This window comes from Eptatretus burgeri, chromosome 16 (genome assembly GCF_056783735.1).
Source record: "Eptatretus burgeri isolate ZD-2024b chromosome 16, Ebu_testis_v1, whole genome shotgun sequence".
NCBI lineage: Eukaryota > Metazoa > Chordata > Myxini > Myxiniformes > Myxinidae > Eptatretus > Eptatretus burgeri.
Genome location: NC_140976.1, coordinates 47,228,040 through 47,246,680, shown reverse-complemented (window position 1 = coordinate 47,246,680; position 18,641 = coordinate 47,228,040). Strand labels below are relative to the sequence as shown.

Sequence of the window (18,641 nt, the reverse complement as noted above, 5' to 3'; positions counted from 1 at the left end):
CTTGTGTGACTTCCACCCAATCTCCGCATGATGCTTGCAAACACCTCAACATTTACGTGTTCTCCACCTTCGCTATCTTGAATAGCGCCTGGACATTGTTTCAATTTGAAATCGTCCACCACACTCGAAGCCATCAATTCTTCTGCTCAAGAAGTTCACCAATCTGAATAGGAATGAGAATCAAGAAGTTCCATTGTAAATTTGCTGTTTTATTTGCTGTTTTGCATGTGAAGATTGTTGTTCAGTGATAAACCTGTGACAGCCTTCACTGACTCCTAGGATTCTTGCGGTCTCAAAGCAGCATTTCATCACCTAATTTGGTACCTGGTTGGTGAAAAACAATCCTCATTTCCTTTCTTTTTGAGATGGAGGTGGAAACATTAATGGATGTCCATCACATTGACGGGCGTGTTTGGGGCCCGTCAATTCTTTTCCTTTGCTGTAATTTGTTGTGGAGGGTTTATTTTCCTTCTTGTGACATCACCTGGAGCCTTGTTCCGGGGAGTTTATGGGATTGAGCGTCGTCCGTCTGTCCGTCCGTCCACAAATACTTGACACTTATTTTCTGAAACCACACAACAAACTCGAAGAAACTTCACCACAACCTTCATCACCTGTGATGCCTCAAAGATTGTTCATGCTGTTTTAAAAATCCGGGTCAAGGAGGATTTTGGGGGCCTGGGGTTACCCCACAAAATAGATGTTTCCCACAACATTGATTCTTTGGCACACTTTGCTGATTCTGTCCCACGTTGACTTCCTCATCAGTTTCATTATGCTACCAGGTGAGTGCCCAGGGGTATTGCCCCAAATTTTATTCATTCATCAGGAGATATTCATTTTTCTCGTATTGATTGTCAGAATTTGTACCTCTCTTTGTTTTGTGTTGTTTTTATGTCTTACAATCACAGCTACATTCTATGAGAAACTTAATCTTTCTCCTCACGTGAGATACATCACTGCTCCACTGCATGTTGGTGGAAGTCACGTGATGTTTTTCAATCGTTGGTTTTATTGTGATTTATATTTCCAAGAAATGATGTGTATGAGTGAGAAGTGAATGTCCAAATGTGGAATCTTGTTTCACATTTTCATGATTACCCTTGTCAGAGGAGAGGGAATTACATTTGGCTCTGTTTGTCTGTTTGTTCGCACAGAATGTGAGCCAGTTGTCCCCTTGCAATACATTGTATACCCAAACCAAGTCAAGATAAAATGGCTTGCGAGCTGTTGATCTCCCTCGATCTCCTACTACTTATTCCTATGACTGTACAACAATATGCCAAGATCCATTCAAGATCAGATAGCTTGCTGCTGTTTGAAGTACGACGCTGTCGAGCTGGTATGCTGCCAAATTCTCCATCCTGTATCCCCATGCTCATTCAAGGTCAGGTGGCTTGCTGGTGTTCGAAGTACGTCGTTGTCGTGCTGGTAAGCTGTCCACATTCAAATAATGTATCCCCACACCCATTCAATGTCAGATGGCTTGCTAGTGTTCGAAGTACGTAGCTGTCGTGCTGGTAAGATGTCCACATTCCATATCCTGTATCCCCACACCCATTCAATGTCAGATGGCTTGCTGGTGTTCAAAGTATGAAGCTGTCGTACTGGTATGCTGTCCACATTCTATATCCTGTATCCCCACACCTATTCAAAATCAGATGGCTTGCTGGTGTTCGAAGTACGGAGCTGTCGTGCTGGTAAGCTGTCCACATGCTATATCCTGTCTCCCCACACTCATTCAATGTCAGATGGCTTGCTGGTGTTCGAAGTATGCAGCTGTCGTGCTGGTAAGCTGTCCACATTCTATATCCTGCATCCCCACACCCATTCAATGTCAGATGGCTTGCTGGTGTTCAAAGTACGTGGCTGTCGTGCTGGTAAGCTGTCCACAATCTCCACATTCTATATCCTGTATCCCCACACCCATTCAATGTCAGATTGCTTGCTGGTGTTTGAAGTACGTACAGTAGCTGTCGTGCTGGGAAGCTGTCCACATTCTATATCTTATATCCCCACACCCATTCAAGATCAGATGGCATGCTGGTGTTCGAAGTATGTTGCTGTCGAGCTTGTATGCTGTCCACATTCTATATCCTGGATCCCCACACCCATTCAATGTCAGATGGCATGCTGGCATTCGAAGTACGAAGCTATCGTGCTGGTATGCTGTCAACATTCTATATCCTGTATCCCCTCACCTATTCAAGATCAGGTTGCTTGTCGGCTTTCAAACCCCTTCATTGTCCAGCCATTTCCCTGTCCTCTTGTAAGAAACAATCAAACCCAAAGCACGTTCGTTGTATTCTCGGAGTGAATTGAAGTTGATGCTTTGATGCTGCTTTGTCATGAAGGCCGAAGTCACATTTGCTGTACGGCGAGGATACGGCGGCCATACGCCCTCTGAATTGACAGAAACGTGCGGCGGCCGCAGAGTTTTTGCGGTGGCCTCAGGGTGGCCCGACGCCGTTTGCCTATATTTTACAGGCCGTAGGGGTCGCCGTGGAATTATAGCGCAGAGTTATAACTTTTTTCCTTTCTACGTTCGCCGAAGCAATTCGACAAGCTGAAACAAATGAACTGGTAAAAAAGAAAAAACAGAAAAACAACCCACTCGTTTCTGTCCGTCTGGCCGCATGTTCGCCTTTGGGCCCCCCTGTTATCCCCCTGCGGTCGCCTGGCGGTCGCCTTGCATCTGCCTTGAAAATTCTATCGCCGCAGCAGGAACGCCCTAAGGTCACCGTGCGACATCAAATCAAAGACCGTTCGGCACCCCCACGTTTTCGGTCTCCACAATTTATAAATACGCCATGCGGCAACCCGAAAAATAAAAACAAATGTGACTGCTACATTTTGTGACCGTGGAAATACTGCGGCCACCGTATAATTGCTTGTGGCCATAGATTTTGAAGACCCCACGGCCGCCGTGGCAAATGTGACTTAGGCCTAATCAATCCTTTGTGCTGTTTTCAATCTCTGCTCAATGTGCTGTGTTTTTTTTGTTTGTTGTTTTAATTTGAAAGTATATTACTTGTGTGACTTGCACCCAATCTCCACATGATGCTTGCAAACACCTCAACATATACGTGTTCTCCACCTTCGCAATCTTGAATCGTGCCTGGACATTGTTAAAATTTGAAATCGTCCACCACACTCGAAGCCATCAATCCTTCTGCTCAAGAAGTTCACCAATCTGAATAGGAATGAGAATCAAGAAGTTCCATTGTAAATTTGCTGTTTTATTTGCTGTTTTGCATGTGAAGATTGTTGTTCAGTGATAAACCTGTGACAGCCTTCACTGACTCCGAGGATTCTTGCGATCTCATCAGGAAGCAGCATTTCATCACCGAATTTGGTACCTGGTTGGTGAAAAACAATCCTCATTTTCTTTCTTTTTGAGATGGAGGTGGAAACATTAATGGATGTCCATCACTTTGACGGGCGTGTTTGGGGCCCGTCAATTCTTTTCCTTTGCTGTAATTTGTTGTGGAGGGTTTATTTTCCTTCTTGTGACATCACCTGGAGCCTTGTTCCGGGGAGTTTATGGGATTGAGCGTCGTCCTTCTGTCCGTCCGTCCACAAATACTTGCCACTTCTTTTCTGAAACCACACAACAAACTCGAAGAAACTTCACCACAACCTTCATCACCTGTGATGCCTCAAAGATTGTTCTTGCTCTTTTAAAAATCCGGGTCAAGGGGGATTTTGGGGGCCTGGGGTTGCCACACAAAATAGATGTTTCCCAAAACATTGATTCTTTGGCACACTTTGCTGATTCTGTCCCACGTTGACTTCCTCATCAGTTTCGTTCTGCGACCAGGTGAGTGCCCAGGGGTATTGTCCCAAATTTTATTCATTCATCAGGAGATATTCATTTTTCTCGCATTGATTGTCAGAATTTGTACCTCTCTGTGTTTTGTGTTGTTTTTATGTCTTTCAATCACAGCTACATTCTTTGAGAAACTTAATCTTTCTCCTCACGTGAGATATATCACTGCTCCACTGCATGTTGGTGGAAGTCACGTGATGTTTTTCAATCGTTGGTTTTATTGTGATTTATATTTCCAAGAAATGATATGTATGAGTGAGAAGTGAATGTCCAAATGTGGAATCTTGTTTCACATTTTCATGATTACCCTTGTCAGAGGACAGGGAGTTACCTTTGGCTCTGGTTCTCTTTTTGTTCGCACAGAATGTGAGCCAGTTGTCCCCTTGCAATACATTGTATGCCCAAACCAAGTCAAGATAAAATGGCTCGCGAGCTGTTGATCTCCCTCGATCTCCGACTACTTATTCCGATGACTGTACATCAAGATGCCAAGATCCATTCAAGATCAGATGACTTGCTGGTGTTTGAAGTACAGAGCTGTCAAGCTTGTATGCTGTCCACATCCTATAACCTGTATCCCCACACCCATTCAAGATCAGATGGCTTGCTGGTGTTTGAAGTACGAAGCTGTCGTGCTGGTATGCTGTCCACATTCTATATCCTGTATCCCCACACCCATTCAATGTCAGATGGCTTGCTGATATTCGATTTCCGTAGCTGGCGTGCTGGATCGCCTGTCCATTTAGTTTTTCCTGTATCCCCACACCGATTCAAGATCAGATGGATTGCTGGTGTTCTAAGGACATAGCTCTCGAGATGGCTGCCTGTGCACATTCTATATCCTGAATACCCATGCCCATTCAAGAACAGATGGTTTGCTGGTGTTCGAAGTACGTCTCTGTCAAGCTGGTATGCTGTCCACCTTCTATATCCTGTATCCCCACACCCATTCAATGTCAGAAGGCTTGCTGGTGTTCGAAGTCCGTAGCTGTCTTGCTGGTAAGCTGTCCACATTCTATATCCTGCATCCCCACACCCATTCAATGTCAGATGGCTTGCTGGTGTTCGAAGTACGTAGCTGTCGTGCTGGTAAGCTGTCCACATTCTATATCCTGTATCCCCACACCCATTCAATGTCAAATGGCTTGCTGGTGTTCGAAGTTCGTAGCTGCCTTGCTGGAAAGCTGTTCACATTCAATATCCTGTATCCCCACACCCATTCAAAGTCAGATGGCTTGCTGGTTTTCGAAGTACGAAGCTGTCGTGCTGGAATACTGTCCATATTCGATATCCTGTATCCCCACACCTATTAAAGATCAGATTGCTTGTCGGCTTTCAAAGCCCTTCGTTTTCGAGCTATTTCCCTGTCATTGTAAGAAACAATCAAACCCAAAGTACGTTCGTTGTATTCTCAGAGTGAATTGAAGTTGATGCTTTGATGCTGCTTCGTCATTAATCATTCCTTTGTGCTGTTTTCAATCTCTGCTCAATGTTCTGTGTTTTTTTGGATGTTGATTTAATTTGAAAGTATAATACTTGTGTGATTTACACCCAATCTCGGCATGATGCTTGCAAACACCTCAACAATTACGTGTTCTCCACCTTCTCTATCTTGAATAGCGCCTGGACATTGTTTCAATTTGAAATCGTCCACCACACTCGAAGCCATCAATTCTTCTGCTCAAGAAGTTCACCAATCTGAATTGGAATGAGAATCAAGAAGTTCCATTGTAAATTTGCTGTTTTGCATGTGAAGATTGTTGTTCAGTGATAAACCTGTGACAACCTTCACTGACTCCTAGGATTCTTAAGATCTCAATCAGAAGCAGCATTTCATCACCTTATTTGGTTCATGGTTGGTGAAAAACAATCCTCATTTCCTTTCTTATTGAGATGGAGGTGGAAACATTAATGGATGTCCATCACTTTGACGGGCGTGTTTGGGGCCCGTCAATTCTTTTCCTTTGCTGTAATTTGTTGTGGAGGGTTTATTTTCCTTCTTGTGGCATCACGTGGAGCCTTGTTCCGGGGAGTTTATGGGATTGAGCGTCGTCCGTCTGTCCGTCCGTCCACAAATACTTGACACTTCTTATCTGAAACCACATAAACAAACTCGACGAAACTTCACCACAACCTTCATCACCTGTGATGCCTCAAAGATTGTTCATGCTGTTTTCAAAATCTGGGTCAAAGACGATTTTGGGGGCCTGGGGTTGCCCCACAAAATAGATGTTTCCCATAACATTGATTGTTTGGCACACTTTGCTGATTCTGTCCTACGTTGACTTCCTCATCAGTTTCATTATGCTACCAGGTGAGTGCCCAGGGGTATTGCCCCAAATTTTATTCATTCATCAGGAGATATTCATTTTTCTCGCATTGATTGTCAGAATTTGTACCTCTCTGTATTTTGTGTTGTTTTTATGTCTTTCAATCACAGCTACATTATATGAGAAACTTAATCTTTCTCCTCACGTGAGATATATCGCTGCTCCACTGCATGTTGGTGGAAGTCGCGTGATGTTTTTCAATCGTTGTTTTTCTTGTGATTTATATTTCCAAGAAATGATGTGTATGAGTGAGAAGTGAATGTCCAAATATGGAATGTTGTTTCACATTTTCATGATTACCCTTGTCAGAGGAGGGGGAATTACATTTGGCTCTGTTTGTTCGCACAGAATGTGAGCCAGTTGTCCCCTTGCAATACATTGTATACCCAAACCAAGTCAAGATAAAATGGCTTGCGAGCTGTTGATCTCCCTCGATCTCCTACTACTTATTCCTATGACTGTACATCAATATGCCAAGATCCATTCAAGATCAGATAGCTTGCTGGTGTTTGAAGTACGACGCTGTCGAGCTGGTATGCTGCCAAATTCTATATCCTGTATCCCCATGCCCATTCAAGGTCAGGTGGCTTGCTGGTGTTCGAAGTACGTAGCTGTCGTGCTGGTAAGCTGTCCACATTCTCTATCCTGTATCCCCACACCCATTCAATGTCAGATGGCTTGCTGGTGTTCGAAGTACGGAGCTGTCATGCTGGTAAGCTGTCCACATTCTATATCCTGTATCCCCACATCCATTCAATGTCACTTGGCTTGCTGGCGTTCGAAGTACGGAGCTGTCATTCTGGTAAGCTGTCCACATTCTATATCCTGTATCCCCACACCCATTCAAGATCACATGGCTTGCTCGTGTTCGAAGTACGTCGCTGTCGTGCTGCTAAGCTGTCCACATTCTATATCCTGTATCCCCACACCCATTCGATGTCAGATGGCTTGCTGGTGTTCACTTCTCGTCTTGGGGGATTTCAATGCATCGACCGGAACTAATAAGGATGGTTATGAGACATGTGTTGGTCCCCATGGGTCAGGAACTATGAACCAGAACAGCACGAAGTTCCTTGACTTTGCAAGAAGTCATGGACTTCGCGTGGCTGTTTCATGGTTTCAGCGCCCACAGGCTCATCGCTGGACTTGGTGTTCCAATGCTGGCAGTGTGGCAACAGAGATTTACCATGTCCTCGTTGATGGTCGCTGGACGATGATCCAGAACTGCAGGGTCTACCGGAGTGCTCAGTTCCCCAATACTGACCACCGGCTTGTTGTAGCAACTCTAAAGCTGCACCTTAAATCCGGGAGAATGGTACCATCCCAGCCTTGGCAGGATGTTGACAAGCTCAAGGATGAGAGGGTATCTGAGGAGTTTGCGAACAGGCTGAGTGGACATTTGGGTGCTTTGGGGGGTCCTGAAGAGTTGTGGAGTGCCTTCAAGACCACCGTCCTTGACGTTGCCGGTGGATGTGTTGGAACTCACCACAGGGCAAAGAAGAATTTTGTCTCTCAAGGGACTCTGGATACCATTGACCAGAGTCGCAGGGCCAGGCTGAATGGCAGAGCTGAGCTGTTCAGGGAGCCGAGGCGTAAAACTGTACGTGCACTCAGGGTGGACAAGGAGGCCTATGTGCAAGGAATTTGTGACGTGGGAGAGCATCACCTGTGGACAGGTGATTCTCGTCCCGCTTTCAGGGGAATTCGCGCATTGCGTTCATTCAAGCCCATCCCTCGGAGCACTGCAGTTAGTGCGGAGAGTGGAAGGCTCTTGACAGAGGAGTCTGAAGTGAAGGCCCGCTGGGCCGGTGACTTTGAGCGGTTTTACCAGGCTGATCCACCAACTGTCGAGTTGGACGTCAAGCGTGTTTCAAACCCTGTTGCTGACCCTCCAATCAACTGTGGTCCACCTTCGCTTGTGGAAACATGGGCTTCGGTGAACCAGTTGAAACGGGGTAAAGCTCCAGGGATCTGTGGCATCCATGCTGAACTTCTCAAGGCTGGTGGAAATGCTGCACTCGTGTCATTGCATGCAGTTTTGTGCTCTGCCGGGAACACAGGCATCATCCCAACTGATTGGAAGAGGGGCCTTGTTGTCCCTCTCTGGAAAGGGAAGGGTGATCGCCAAGACTACAACAACTACCGATGGGTGAGGCTGCTCTCAGTGCCGGGCATGGTCTTTGCTCGGATAATTCTTGAGAGGGTTCGTCACCATCTGCTTGAGCACCAGCGTCCAGAGCAGTCAGGCTTTCCACCAAAGAGGTCAACGATTGACTGTGTCCTTGCTCTTCTTGGCTCACCGAACGCAGACGAGAGTTTCGCAGGGGCTGCTTGCAGCCTATGTTGATCTCTGGAAAGCGTTCAATTCCTTGAATCGGGATGCCCTCTGGAGGATTCTTGGACTTCGTGGGGTGCCAGCAAAACTGATCGATCTGATGTCTGAACTCTACTCTGAGACTGAGAGTGCTGTGAAATGTTGTGGTACCATCTCTGACTTATTTCCAGTTGTTACTGGAGTTCATCAGGGGTGTGTACTGGCCCCCACACTTTTCAGCACTTGTATGGACTGGATTCTCGTGAGGATGTCGGAGACATCAAGCTGCGGTGCATCGTTTGGGAATGTCAAGATCTCGGACCTTGATTTCGCAGATGCAGTCATCTTTGCGGAGACTTTGGATATCCTTTTGGGGGCCCTCGAGGTGCTGAATGAGGAGTCAGAGCCACTGGGATTCCGGGTTTCTTGGGTCAAAACGAAGATCCAGGCTTTCAATGACATATTGGATGCTGCTGTCCTGTCTGTGTCTGTTTGTGGTGAGGAGAGCGCGGACCGAGGAGGCTGAGGAGACTGCGGACCGAGGAGGCCGAGGTAAGCGTGGACCGAGGTGGCCGAGGAGAGCGTGGACCAAGGAGAGCGAGGACCGAGGGGGACGAGGAGAGCACGGACCGAGGAGGCCGAGGAGAGCGCGGACCGAGGAGGCCGAGGAGAGCGCGTACCGAGGAGAGCGGATGACTGAGGCCGGTGAGAGCAGGGACCAAGGAGGCCGAGGAGAGCGGGGTCTGAGGAGGCCAAGGAGAGCGTGGATATTATATTACTGGAACTTGCAATAATCAGCTGAAAGAAATAGCAACTGCCAGAATGTGCGAAAACTTGAAATTACAGTTTATATTCTTTTTTCTCATCTTTTTGTGGATAAACATGAAGGAGGCCGAGGTGAACGCGGACTGACGAGGCCGAGGACAGCGTGGACCAAGGAGAGCGCGGACCGAGAATGCTGAGCAGAGCGCGGACCGAGAACGCTGAGCAGAGTGCAAACCGAGGAGAGCGCAGACCGAGGAGTCCGAGGAGAGCGCGGATCGAGGAGGCCGAGGAGAGCGCGGATCGAGGAGAGCGCGGATCGAGGAGGCCGAGGAGAGCACGGATCGAGGAGGCCGAGGAGAGCGCGGATCGAGGAGGCCGAGGAGAGTGCGGAGCGAGGAGGCCGAGGAGAGCGAGGAGGCCGAGGAGAGCATGGAGCGAGGAGGCCGAGGAGAGCGCGGACCGAGGAGAGCGCGGATCGAGGAGGCCGAGGAGAGCGCGGATCGAGGAGGCCGAGGAGAGCGCGGATCGAGGAGGCCGAGGAGAGCGCGGATCGAGGAGGCCGAGGAGAGCGCGGATCGAGGAGGCCGAGGAGAGCGCCGAGCGAGGAGGCCGAGGAGAGCGCCGAGCGAGGAGGCCGAGGAGAGCGCCGAGCGAGGAGGCCGAGGAGAGCGCCGAGCGAGGAGGCCGAGGAGAGCGCCGAGCGAGGAGGCCGAGGAGAGCGCCGAGCGAGGAGGCCGAGGAGAGCGCCGAGCGAGGAGGCCGAGGAGAGCGCCGAGGCCGAGGAGAGCGCCGAGCGAGGAGGCCGAGGAGAGCGCCGAGGCCGAGGAGAGCGCCGAGCGAGGAGGCCGAGGAGAGCGCCGAGCGAGGAGGCCGAGGAGAGCGCCGAGCGAGGAGGCCGAGGAGAGCGCCGAGCGAGGAGGCCGAGGAGAGCGCCGAGCGAGGAGGCCGAGGAGAGCGCCGAGCGAGGAGGCCGAGGAGAGCGCCGAGCGAGGAGGCCGAGGAGAGTGCCGAGCGAGGAGGCCGAGGAGAGCGCGGAGCGAGGAGGCCGAGGAGAGCGCGGAGCGAGGAGGCCGAGGAGAGCGCGGAGGCCGAGGAGAGCGCGGAACGAGGAGAGCGCGGATCGAGGAGGCCGAGGAGAGCGCCGAGCGAGGAGGCCGAGGAGAGCGCCGAGGGAGGAGGCCGAGGAGAGCGCCGAGCGAGGAGGCCGAGGAGAGCGCCGAGCGAGGAGGCCGAGGAGAGCGCCGAGCGAGGAGGCCGAGGAGAGCGCCGAGGCCGAGGAGAGCGCCGAGCGAGGAGGCCGAGGAGAGCGCCGAGCGAGGAGGCCGAGGAGAGCGCCGAGCGAGGAGGCCGAGGAGAGTGCTGAGCGAGGGGCCGAGGAGAGCGCCGAGCGAGGGGGCCGAGGAGAGCGCGGATCGAGGAGAGCGCGGATCGAGGAGGCCGAGGACAGCGCGGACCGAGGTGGCCGAGGAGAGCGAGGAGGCCGAGGAGAGCGCGGAGCGAGGAGGCCGAGGAGAGCGCGGAGCGAGGAGGCCGAGGAGAGCGCGGAGGCCGAGGAGAGCGAGGAGCGAGGAGGCCGAGGGGAGCGCGGATCGAGGAGGCCGAGGAGCGCGCGGAGCGAGGAGGCCGAGGAGAGCGCGGAGCGAGGAGAGCGTGGAGCAAGGAGGGCGAGGAGAGCGAGGAGGCCGAGGAGAGCATGGAGCGAGGAGGCCGAGGAGAGCGCGGAACGAGGAGAGCGCGGATCGAGGAGGCCGAGGAGAGCGCGGATCGAGGAGGCCGAGGAGAGCGCGGATCGAGGAGGCCGAGGAGAGGGCGGAGCGAGGAGGCCGAGGAGAGTGCGGAGCGAGGAGAGCGCGGAGCAAGGAGGCCGAGGAGAGCGCGTACTGAGGAGGCCGAGGAGAGCGCGGATCGAGGAGGCCGAGGAAGGGGCGGAGCGAGGAGGCCGAGGAGAGCGCCGAGCGAGGAGGCCGAGGAGAGCGCCGAGCGAGGAGGCCGAGGAGAGCGCCGAGCGAGGAGGCCGAGGAGAGCGCCGAGCGAGGAGGCCGAGGAGAGCGCGGAGCGAGGAGGCCGAGGAGAGCGCGGAGCGAGGAGGCCGAGGAGAGCGCGGAGCGAGGAGGCCGAGGAGAGCGCGGAGCGAGGAGGCCGAGGAGAGCGAGGAGGCCGAGGAGAGCGCGGAGCGAGGAGGCCGAGGAGAGCGCGGAGCGAGGAGGCCGAGGAGAGCGCGGAGCGAGGAGGCCGAGGAGAGCGCCGAGCGAGGAGGCCGAGGAGAGCGCCGAGCGAGGAGGCCGAGGAGAGCGCCGAGCGAGGAGGCCGAGGAGAGCGCCGAGCGAGGAGGCCGAGGAGAGCGCCGAGCGAGGAGGCCGAGGAGAGCGCCGAGCGAGGAGAGCGCGGTCCAAGGAGAGCGCGGAGCGAGGAGGCCGAGGAGAGCGCGGACCGAGGGGGCCGAGGAGAGCGCGGAGCGAGGAGGCTGAGGAGAGCGCGGAGGCCAAGGAGAGGAGAGCGAGGAGCGAGGAGGCCGAGGAGAGCGCGGACGAGGAGGCCGAGGAGAGCGCCGAGCGAGGAGGCCGAGGCGAGCGCCGAGCGAGGAGGCCGAGGAGAGCGCCGAGCGAGGAGGCTGAGGAGAGCGCCGAGCGAGGAGGCCGAGGGGAGCGCCGAGCGAGGAGGCCGAGGAGAGCGCCGAGCGAGGAAGCCGAGGACAGCGGTGATGGAAGAGGCCGAGGAGAGCGCCGAGTGAGGAGGCCGAGGAGAGCGACGAGCGAGGAGGCCGAGGAGAGCGCGGATCGAGGAGGCCGAGGAGAGGGCGGAGAGAGGAGGCCGAGGAGAGCGCCGAGCGAGGAGAGCGCGGAGCGAGGAGGCCGAGGAGAGCGCGGATCGAGGAGGCCGAGGAGAGGGCGGAGAGAGGAGGCCGAGGAGAGCGCCGAGCGAGGAGGCCGAGGAGAGCGCGGAGCGAGGAGGCCGAGGAGAGCGCGAGCGAGGAGGCCGAGGAGAGCGCGGGAGCGAGGAGGCCGAGGAGAGCGCGCGAGGAGGCCGAGGAGAGCGCGGAGCGAGGAGGCCGAGGAGAGCGCGGATCGAGGAGGCCGAGGAGAGCGCGGATCGAGGAGGCCGAGGAGAGCGCGGAGCGAGGAGGCCGAGGAGAGCGCGGAGCGAGGAGGCCGAGGAGAGCGCGGAGCGAGGAGGCCGAGGAGAGCGCCGAGCGAGGAGGCCGAGGAGAGCGCGGAGCGAGGAGGCCGAGGAGAGCGCGGAGCGAGGAGGCCGAGGAGAGCGCGGAGCGAGGAGGCCGAGGAGAGCGCGGAGCGAGGAGGCCGAGGAGAGCGCGGAGCGAGGAGGCCGAGGAGAGCGCGGAGCGAGGAGGCCGAGGAGAGCGCGGATCGAGGAGGCCGAGGAGAGCGCGGATCGAGGAGGCCGAGGAGAGCGCGGATCGAGGAGGCCGAGGAGAGCGCGGATCGAGGAGGCCGAGGAGAGGGCGGAGCGAGGAGGCCGAGGAGAGCGCCGAGCGAGGAGGCCGAGGAGAGCGCCGAGCGAGGAGGCCGAGGAGAGCGCGGAGCGAGGAGGCCGAGGAGAGCGAGGAGGCGAGGAGAGCCGAGGAGGAGAGCGCGGATCGAGGAGGCCGAGGAGAGCGCGGAGCGAGGAAGCAGAGGAGAGCGCGGATCGAGCAGGCCGAGGAGAGCGCGGATCGAGGAGGCCGAGGAGGGGGGAGGAACGAGGAGGCCGAGGAGAGCGCGGATCGAGGAGGCCGAGGAGAGCGCCGAGCGAGGAGGCCGAGGAGAGCGCCGAGCGAGGAGGCCGAGGAGAGCGCCGAGCGAGGAGGCCGAGGAGAGCGCGGAGCGAGGAGAGCGAGGAGGCCGAGGAGAGCGCGGATCGAGGAGGCCGAGGAGAGCGCGGATCGAGGAGGCCGAGGAGAGCGCCGAGCGAGGAGGCCGAGGAGAGCGCGGAGCGAGGAGAGCGAGGAGGCCGAGGAGAGCGCGGATCGAGGAGGCCGAGGAGAGCGCGGATCGAGGAGGCCGAGGAGAGCGCGGATCGAGGAGGCCGAGGAGAGCGCGGATCGAGGAGGCCGAGGAGAGCGCGGAGCGAGGAGGCCGAGGAGAGCGCCGAGCGAGGAGGCCGAGGAGAGCGCGGAGCGAGGAGGCCGAGGAGAGTGCGGGAGGCCGAGGAGAGCGTGGAGCGAGGAGGCGAGGAGAGCGCGGATCGAGGAGGCCGAGGAGAGCGCGGAGCGAGGAGGCCGAGGAGAGCGCGGATCGAGGAGGCCGAGGAGAGCGCGGATCGAGGAGGCCGAGGAGAGCGCGGATCGAGGAGGCCGAGGAGAGGGCGGAGCGAGGAGGCCGAGGAGAGCGCCGAGCGAGGAGGCCGAGGAGAGCGCCGAGCGAGGAGGCCGAGGAGAGCGCGGAGCGAGGAGGCCGAGGAGAGCGCGGAGCGAGGAGGCCGAGGAGAGCGCGGAGGCCAAGGAGAGCGCGGAGCGAGGAGGCCGAGGAGAGCGCGGAGCGAGGAGGCCGAGGAGAGCGCGGAGCGAGGAGGCCGAGGAGAGCGCGGAGCGAGGAGGCCGAGGAGAGCGAGGAGGCCGAGGAGAGCGCGGAGCGAGGAGGCCGAGGAGAGCGCGGAGCGAGGAGGCCGAGGAGAGCGCGGAGCGAGGAGGCCGAGGAGAGAGCGGAGCGAGGAGGCCGAGGAGAGCGCGGATCGAGGAGGCCGAGGAGAGCGCGGAGCGAGGAGGCCGAGGAGAGCGCGGATCGAGGAGGCCGAGGAGAGCGCGGGAGCGAGGAGGCCGAGGAGAGCGCGGGAGCGAGGAGGCCGAGGAGAGCGCGGAGCGAGGAGGCCGAGGAGAGCGCGCAGCGAGGAGGCCGAGGAGAGCAAGGAGCGAGGAGGCCGAGGAGAGCGCGGATCGAGGAGGCCGAGGAGAGCGCAGAGCGAGGAGGCCGAGGAGAGCGCGGAGGCCGAGGAGAGCGCGGAGCGAGGAGGCCGAGGAGAGCGCGGAGCGAGGAGGCCGAGGGGAGCGCGGATCGAGGAGGCCGAGGAGAGCGCGGATCGAGGAGGCCGAGGAGAGCGAGGAGGCCGAGGAGAGCGAGGAGGCCGAGGAGAGCGCCGAGCGAGGAGGCCTAGGAGAGCGCCGAGCGAGGAGGCCGAGGAGAGCGTGGAGCGAGGAGGCCGAGGAGAGCGCGGCGCGAGGAGGACAAGGAGAGCGCGGAGCAAGGAGCGAGAAGGCCGAGGAGAGCCCGGAGCGAGGAGAGCGTGGAGCGAGGAGGCCGAGGAGAGCGCGGAGCGAGGAGGCCGAGGAGAGCGCGGAGCGAGGAGGCCGAGGAGAGCGCGGATCGAGGAGGCCGAGGAGAGCGCGGATCGAGGAGGCCGAGGAGAGCGCGGAGCGAGGAGGCCGAGGAGAGCGCGGAGCGAGGAGGCCGAGGAGAGCGCGGAGCGAGGAGGCCGAGGAGAGCGCGGAGCGAGGAGGCCGAGGAGAGCGTGGAGCGAGGAGGCCGAGGAGAGCGCGGAGCGAGGAGGCCGAGGAGAGCGCGGAGCGAGGAGGCCGAGGAGAGCGCGGAGCGAGGAGGCCGAGGAGAGCGCGGAGCGAGGAGGCCGAGGAGAGCGCGGAGCGAGGAGGCCGAGGAGAGCGCGGATCGAGGAGGCCGAGGAGAGCGCGGAGCGAGGAGGCCGAGGAGAGCGCGAGGAGTGCCGAGGAGAGCGGAGCGAGGAGGCCGAGGAGAGCGCGGAGCGAGGAGTCCGAGGAGAGCGCGGAGCGAGGAGGCCGAGGAGAGCGCGGAGCGAGGAGGCCGAGGAGAGCGCGGAGGGAGGAGGCCGAGGAGAGCGCGGAGCGAGGAGGCCGAGGAGAGCGCGGAGCGAGGAGGCCGAGGAGAGCGCGGAGCGAGGAGGCCGAGGAGAGCGCGGAGCGAGGAGGCCGAGGAGAGCGCGGAGCGAGGAGGCCGAGGAGAGCGCGGAGCGAGGAGGCCGAGGAGAGCGCAGAGCGAGGAGAGCAAGGAGCGAGGAGAGCCCGGAGCGAGGAGGCCGAGGAGAGCGAGGAGGCCGAGGAGAGGGCGGAACGAGGAGGCCGAGGAGAGCACGGAGGCCGAGGAGAGCGCGGATCGAGGAGGCCGAGGAGAGCGCGGATCGAGGAGGCCGAGGAGAGCGCGGATCGAGGAGGCCGAGGAGAGCGCGGAGCGAGGAGGCCGAGGAGAGCGCGGACCGAGGAGAGCGCGGATCGAGGAGGCCGAGGAGAGCGCGGATCGAGGAGGCCGAGGAGAGGGCGGAGCGAGGAGGCCGAGGAGAGCGCGGACCGAGGAGAGCGCGGATCGAGGAGGCCGAGGAGAGCGCGGATCGAGGAGGCCGAGGAGAGCGCGGATCGAGGAGGCCGAGGAGAGCGCGGATCGAGGAGGCCGAGGAGAGCGCGGAGCGAGGAGGCCGAGGAGAGCGCGGAGCGAGGAGGCCGAGGAGAGCGCGGAGCGAGGAGGCCGAGGAGAGCGCGGAGCGAGGAGGCCGAGGAGAGCGCGGAGCGAGGAGGCCGAGGAGAGCGCGGAGCGAGGAGGCCGAGGAGAGCGCGGAGGCCGAGGAGAGGGCGGAGCGAGGAGGCCGAGGAGAGCGCGGACCGAGGAGAGCGCGGATCGAGGAGGCCGAGGAGAGCGCGGAGCGAGGAGGCCGAGGAGAGCGCGGAGCGAGGAGAGCGCGGATCGAGGAGGCCGAGGAGAGCGCGGATCGAGGAGGCCGAGGAGAGCGCGGATCGAGGAGGCCGAGGAGAGCGCGGAGCGAGGAGGCCGAGGAGAGCGCGGACCGAGGAGAGCGCGGATCGAGGAGGCCGAGGAGAGCGCGGATCGAGGAGGCCGAGGAGAGCGCGGAGCGAGGAGGCCGAGGAGAGCGCGGATCGAGGAGGCCGAGGAGAGCGCGGATCGAGGAGGCCGAGGAGAGCGCGGATCGAGGAGGCCGAGGAGAGCGCGGATCGAGGAGGCCGAGGAGAGCGCGGAGCGAGGAGGCCGAGGAGAGCACGGAGCGAGGAGAGCGCGGAGCGAGGAGGCCGAGGAGAGCGCGGATCGAGGAGGCCGAGGAGAGCGCGGATCGAGGAGGCCGAGGAGAGCGCGGATCGAGGAGGCCGAGGAGAGCGCGGATCGAGGAGGCCGAGGAGAGCGCGGATCGAGGAGGCCGAGGAGAGGGCGGAGCGAGGAGGCCGAGGAGAGCGCCGAGCGAGGAGGCCGAGGAGAGCGCCGAGCGAGGAGGCCGAGGAGAGCGCCGAGCGAGGAGGCCTAGGAGAGCGCCGAGCGAGGAGGCCGAGGAGAGCGTGGAGCGAGGAGGCCGAGGAGAGCGCGGATCGAGGAGGCCGAGGAGAGGGCGGAGCGAGGAGGCCGAGGAGAGCGCGGATCGAGGAGGCCGAGGAGAGCGAGGAGAGCGCGGATCGAGGAGGCCGAGGAGAGCGAGGAGGCCGAGGAGAGCGCGGAGCGAGGAGGCCGAGGAGAGCGCGGATCGAGGAGGCCGAGGAGAGCGCGGATCGAGGAGGCCGAGGAGAGCGCGGATCGAGGAGGCCGAGGAGAGCGCGGAGCGAGGAGGCCGAGGAGAGCGCGGATCGAGGAGGCCGAGGAGAGCGCGGAGCGAGGAGGCCGAGGAGAGCGAGGAGGCCGAGGAGAGCGCGGAGCGAGGAGGCCGAGGAGAGCGCGGAGCGAGGAGGCCGAGGAGAGCGCGGAGCGAGGAGGCCGAGGAGAGCGCGGAGCGAGGAGGCCGAGGAGAGCGCGGATCGAGGAGGCCGAGGAGAGCGCGGATCGAGGAGGCCGAGGAGAGCGCGGATCGAGGAGGCCGAGGAGAGCGCGGATCGAGGAGGCCGAGGAGAGCGCGGATCGAGGAGGCCGAGGAGAGCGCGGATCGAGGAGGCCGAGGAGAGGGCGGAGCGAGGAGGCCGAGGAGAGCGCCGAGCGAGGAGGCCGAGGAGAGCGCCGAGCGAGGAGGCCGAGGAGAGCGCCGAGCGAGGAGGCCTAGGAGAGCGCCGAGCGAGGAGGCCGAGGAGAGCGTGGAGCGAGGAGGCCGAGGAGAGCGCGGATCGAGGAGGCCGAGGAGAGGGCGGAGCGAGGAGGCCGAGGAGAGCGCGGATCGAGGAGGCCGAGGAGAGGGCGGAACGAGGAGGCCGAGGAGAGCGCGGAGGCCGAGGAGAGCGCGGATCGAGGAGGCCGAGGAGAGCGCGGATCGAGGAGGCCGAGGAGAGCGCGGATCGAGGAGGCCGAGGAGAGGGCGGAGCGAGGAGGCCGAGGAGAGCGCCGAGCGAGGAGGCCGAGGAGAGCACCGAGCGAGGAGGCCGAGGAGAGCGCGGAGCGAGGAGGCCGAGGAGAGCGCGGAGCGAGGAGAGCGCGGAGCGAGGAGAGCGCGGACCAAGGAGAGCGCGGAGCGAGGAGGCCGAGGAGAGCGCGGACCGAGGAGAGCGCGGATCGAGGAGGCCGAGGAGAGCGCGGATCGAGGAGGCCGAGGAGAGCGCGGATCGAGGAGGCCGAGGAGAGCGCGGATCGAGGAGGCCGAGGAGAGCGAGGAGGCCGAGGAGAGCGCGGATCGAGGAGGCCGAGGAGAGCGAGGAGGCCGAGGAGAGCATGGAGCGAGGAGGCCGAGGAGAGCGCGGACCGAGGAGAGCGCGGATCGAGGAGGCCGAGGAGAGCGCGGATCGAGGAGGCCGAGGAGAGCGCGGATCGAGGAGGCCGAGGAGAGGGCGGAGCGAGGAGGCCGAGGAGAGCGCGGACCGAGGAGAGCGCGGATCGAGGAGGCCGAGGAGAGCGCGGATCGAGGAGAGCGCGGATCGAGGAGGCCGAGGAGAGCGCGGATCGAGGAGGCCGAGGAGAGGGCGGAGAGAAGAGGCCGAGGAGAGCGCGGACCAAGGAGAGCGCGGAGCGAGGAGGCCGAGGAGAGCGCGGACCGAGGGGGCGAGGAGAGCGCGGAGCGAGGAGGCCGAGGAGAGCGCGGAGGCCAAGGAGAGCGCGGAGCGAGGAGGCCGAGGAGAGCGCGGAGCGAGGAGGCCGAGGAGAGCGCGGAGCGAGGAGGCCGAGGAGAGCGCGGAGGCCAAGGAGAGCGCGGAGCGAGGAGGCCGAGGAGAGCGCGGAGCGAGGAGGCCGAGGAGAGCGCGGAGCGAGGAGGCCGAGGAGAGCGCAGAGCGAGGAGGCCGAGGAGAGCGTGGAGGCCGAGGAGAGCGCGGAGCGAGGAGGCCGAGGATAGCGCGGATCGAGGAGGCCGAGGAGAGCGCCGAGCGAGGAGGCCGAGGAGAGCGCGGAGCGAGGAGGCCCAGGAGAGCGCGGAGCGAGGAAGCCGAGGAGAGCGCGGATCGAGGAGGCCGAGGAGAGGGCGGAGCGAGGAGGCCGAGGAGAGGGCGGAGCGAGGAGGCCGAGGAGAGCACGGATCGAGGCCGAGGAGAGGGCGGAGCGAGGAGGCCGAGGAGAGCGCGGAGGCCGAGGAGAGCGCCGAGCGAGGAGGC

The 18,641-nt window shown here is 60.0% G+C and overlaps 1 protein-coding gene across 10 annotated transcripts; it reads left to right on the top strand.

The window, feature by feature from the left end:
* The first annotated feature begins 332 nt into the window (after positions 1-332).
* On the top strand, positions 333-7,035 carry LOC147011026 (uncharacterized). 10 transcript variants are annotated; one of them, XR_015052129.1, is made up of 7 exons: positions 333-785; positions 1,158-1,431; positions 1,572-1,880; positions 2,036-2,164; positions 4,193-4,467; positions 4,610-6,143; positions 6,508-7,035. XR_015052129.1 is itself a non-coding variant. In XM_085858700.1 (5 exons), the coding sequence occupies exons 2-5, from the start codon at positions 1,216-1,218 to the stop codon at positions 4,247-4,249; spliced, it is 711 nt and encodes a 236-aa protein (XP_085714826.1). In that variant the 5' UTR covers positions 333-785; positions 1,158-1,215; the 3' UTR covers positions 4,250-7,035. The 10 variants fall into 10 exon arrangements, 6 of the variants coding, with proteins under 6 accessions (XP_085714826.1, XP_085714828.1, XP_085714827.1 ...); XR_015052128.1 differs by having other exon boundaries at positions 4,605-6,143; XR_015052130.1 differs by having other exon boundaries at positions 4,193-4,738; positions 4,880-6,143.
* The last annotated feature ends 11,606 nt before the right edge of the window (positions 7,036-18,641 follow it).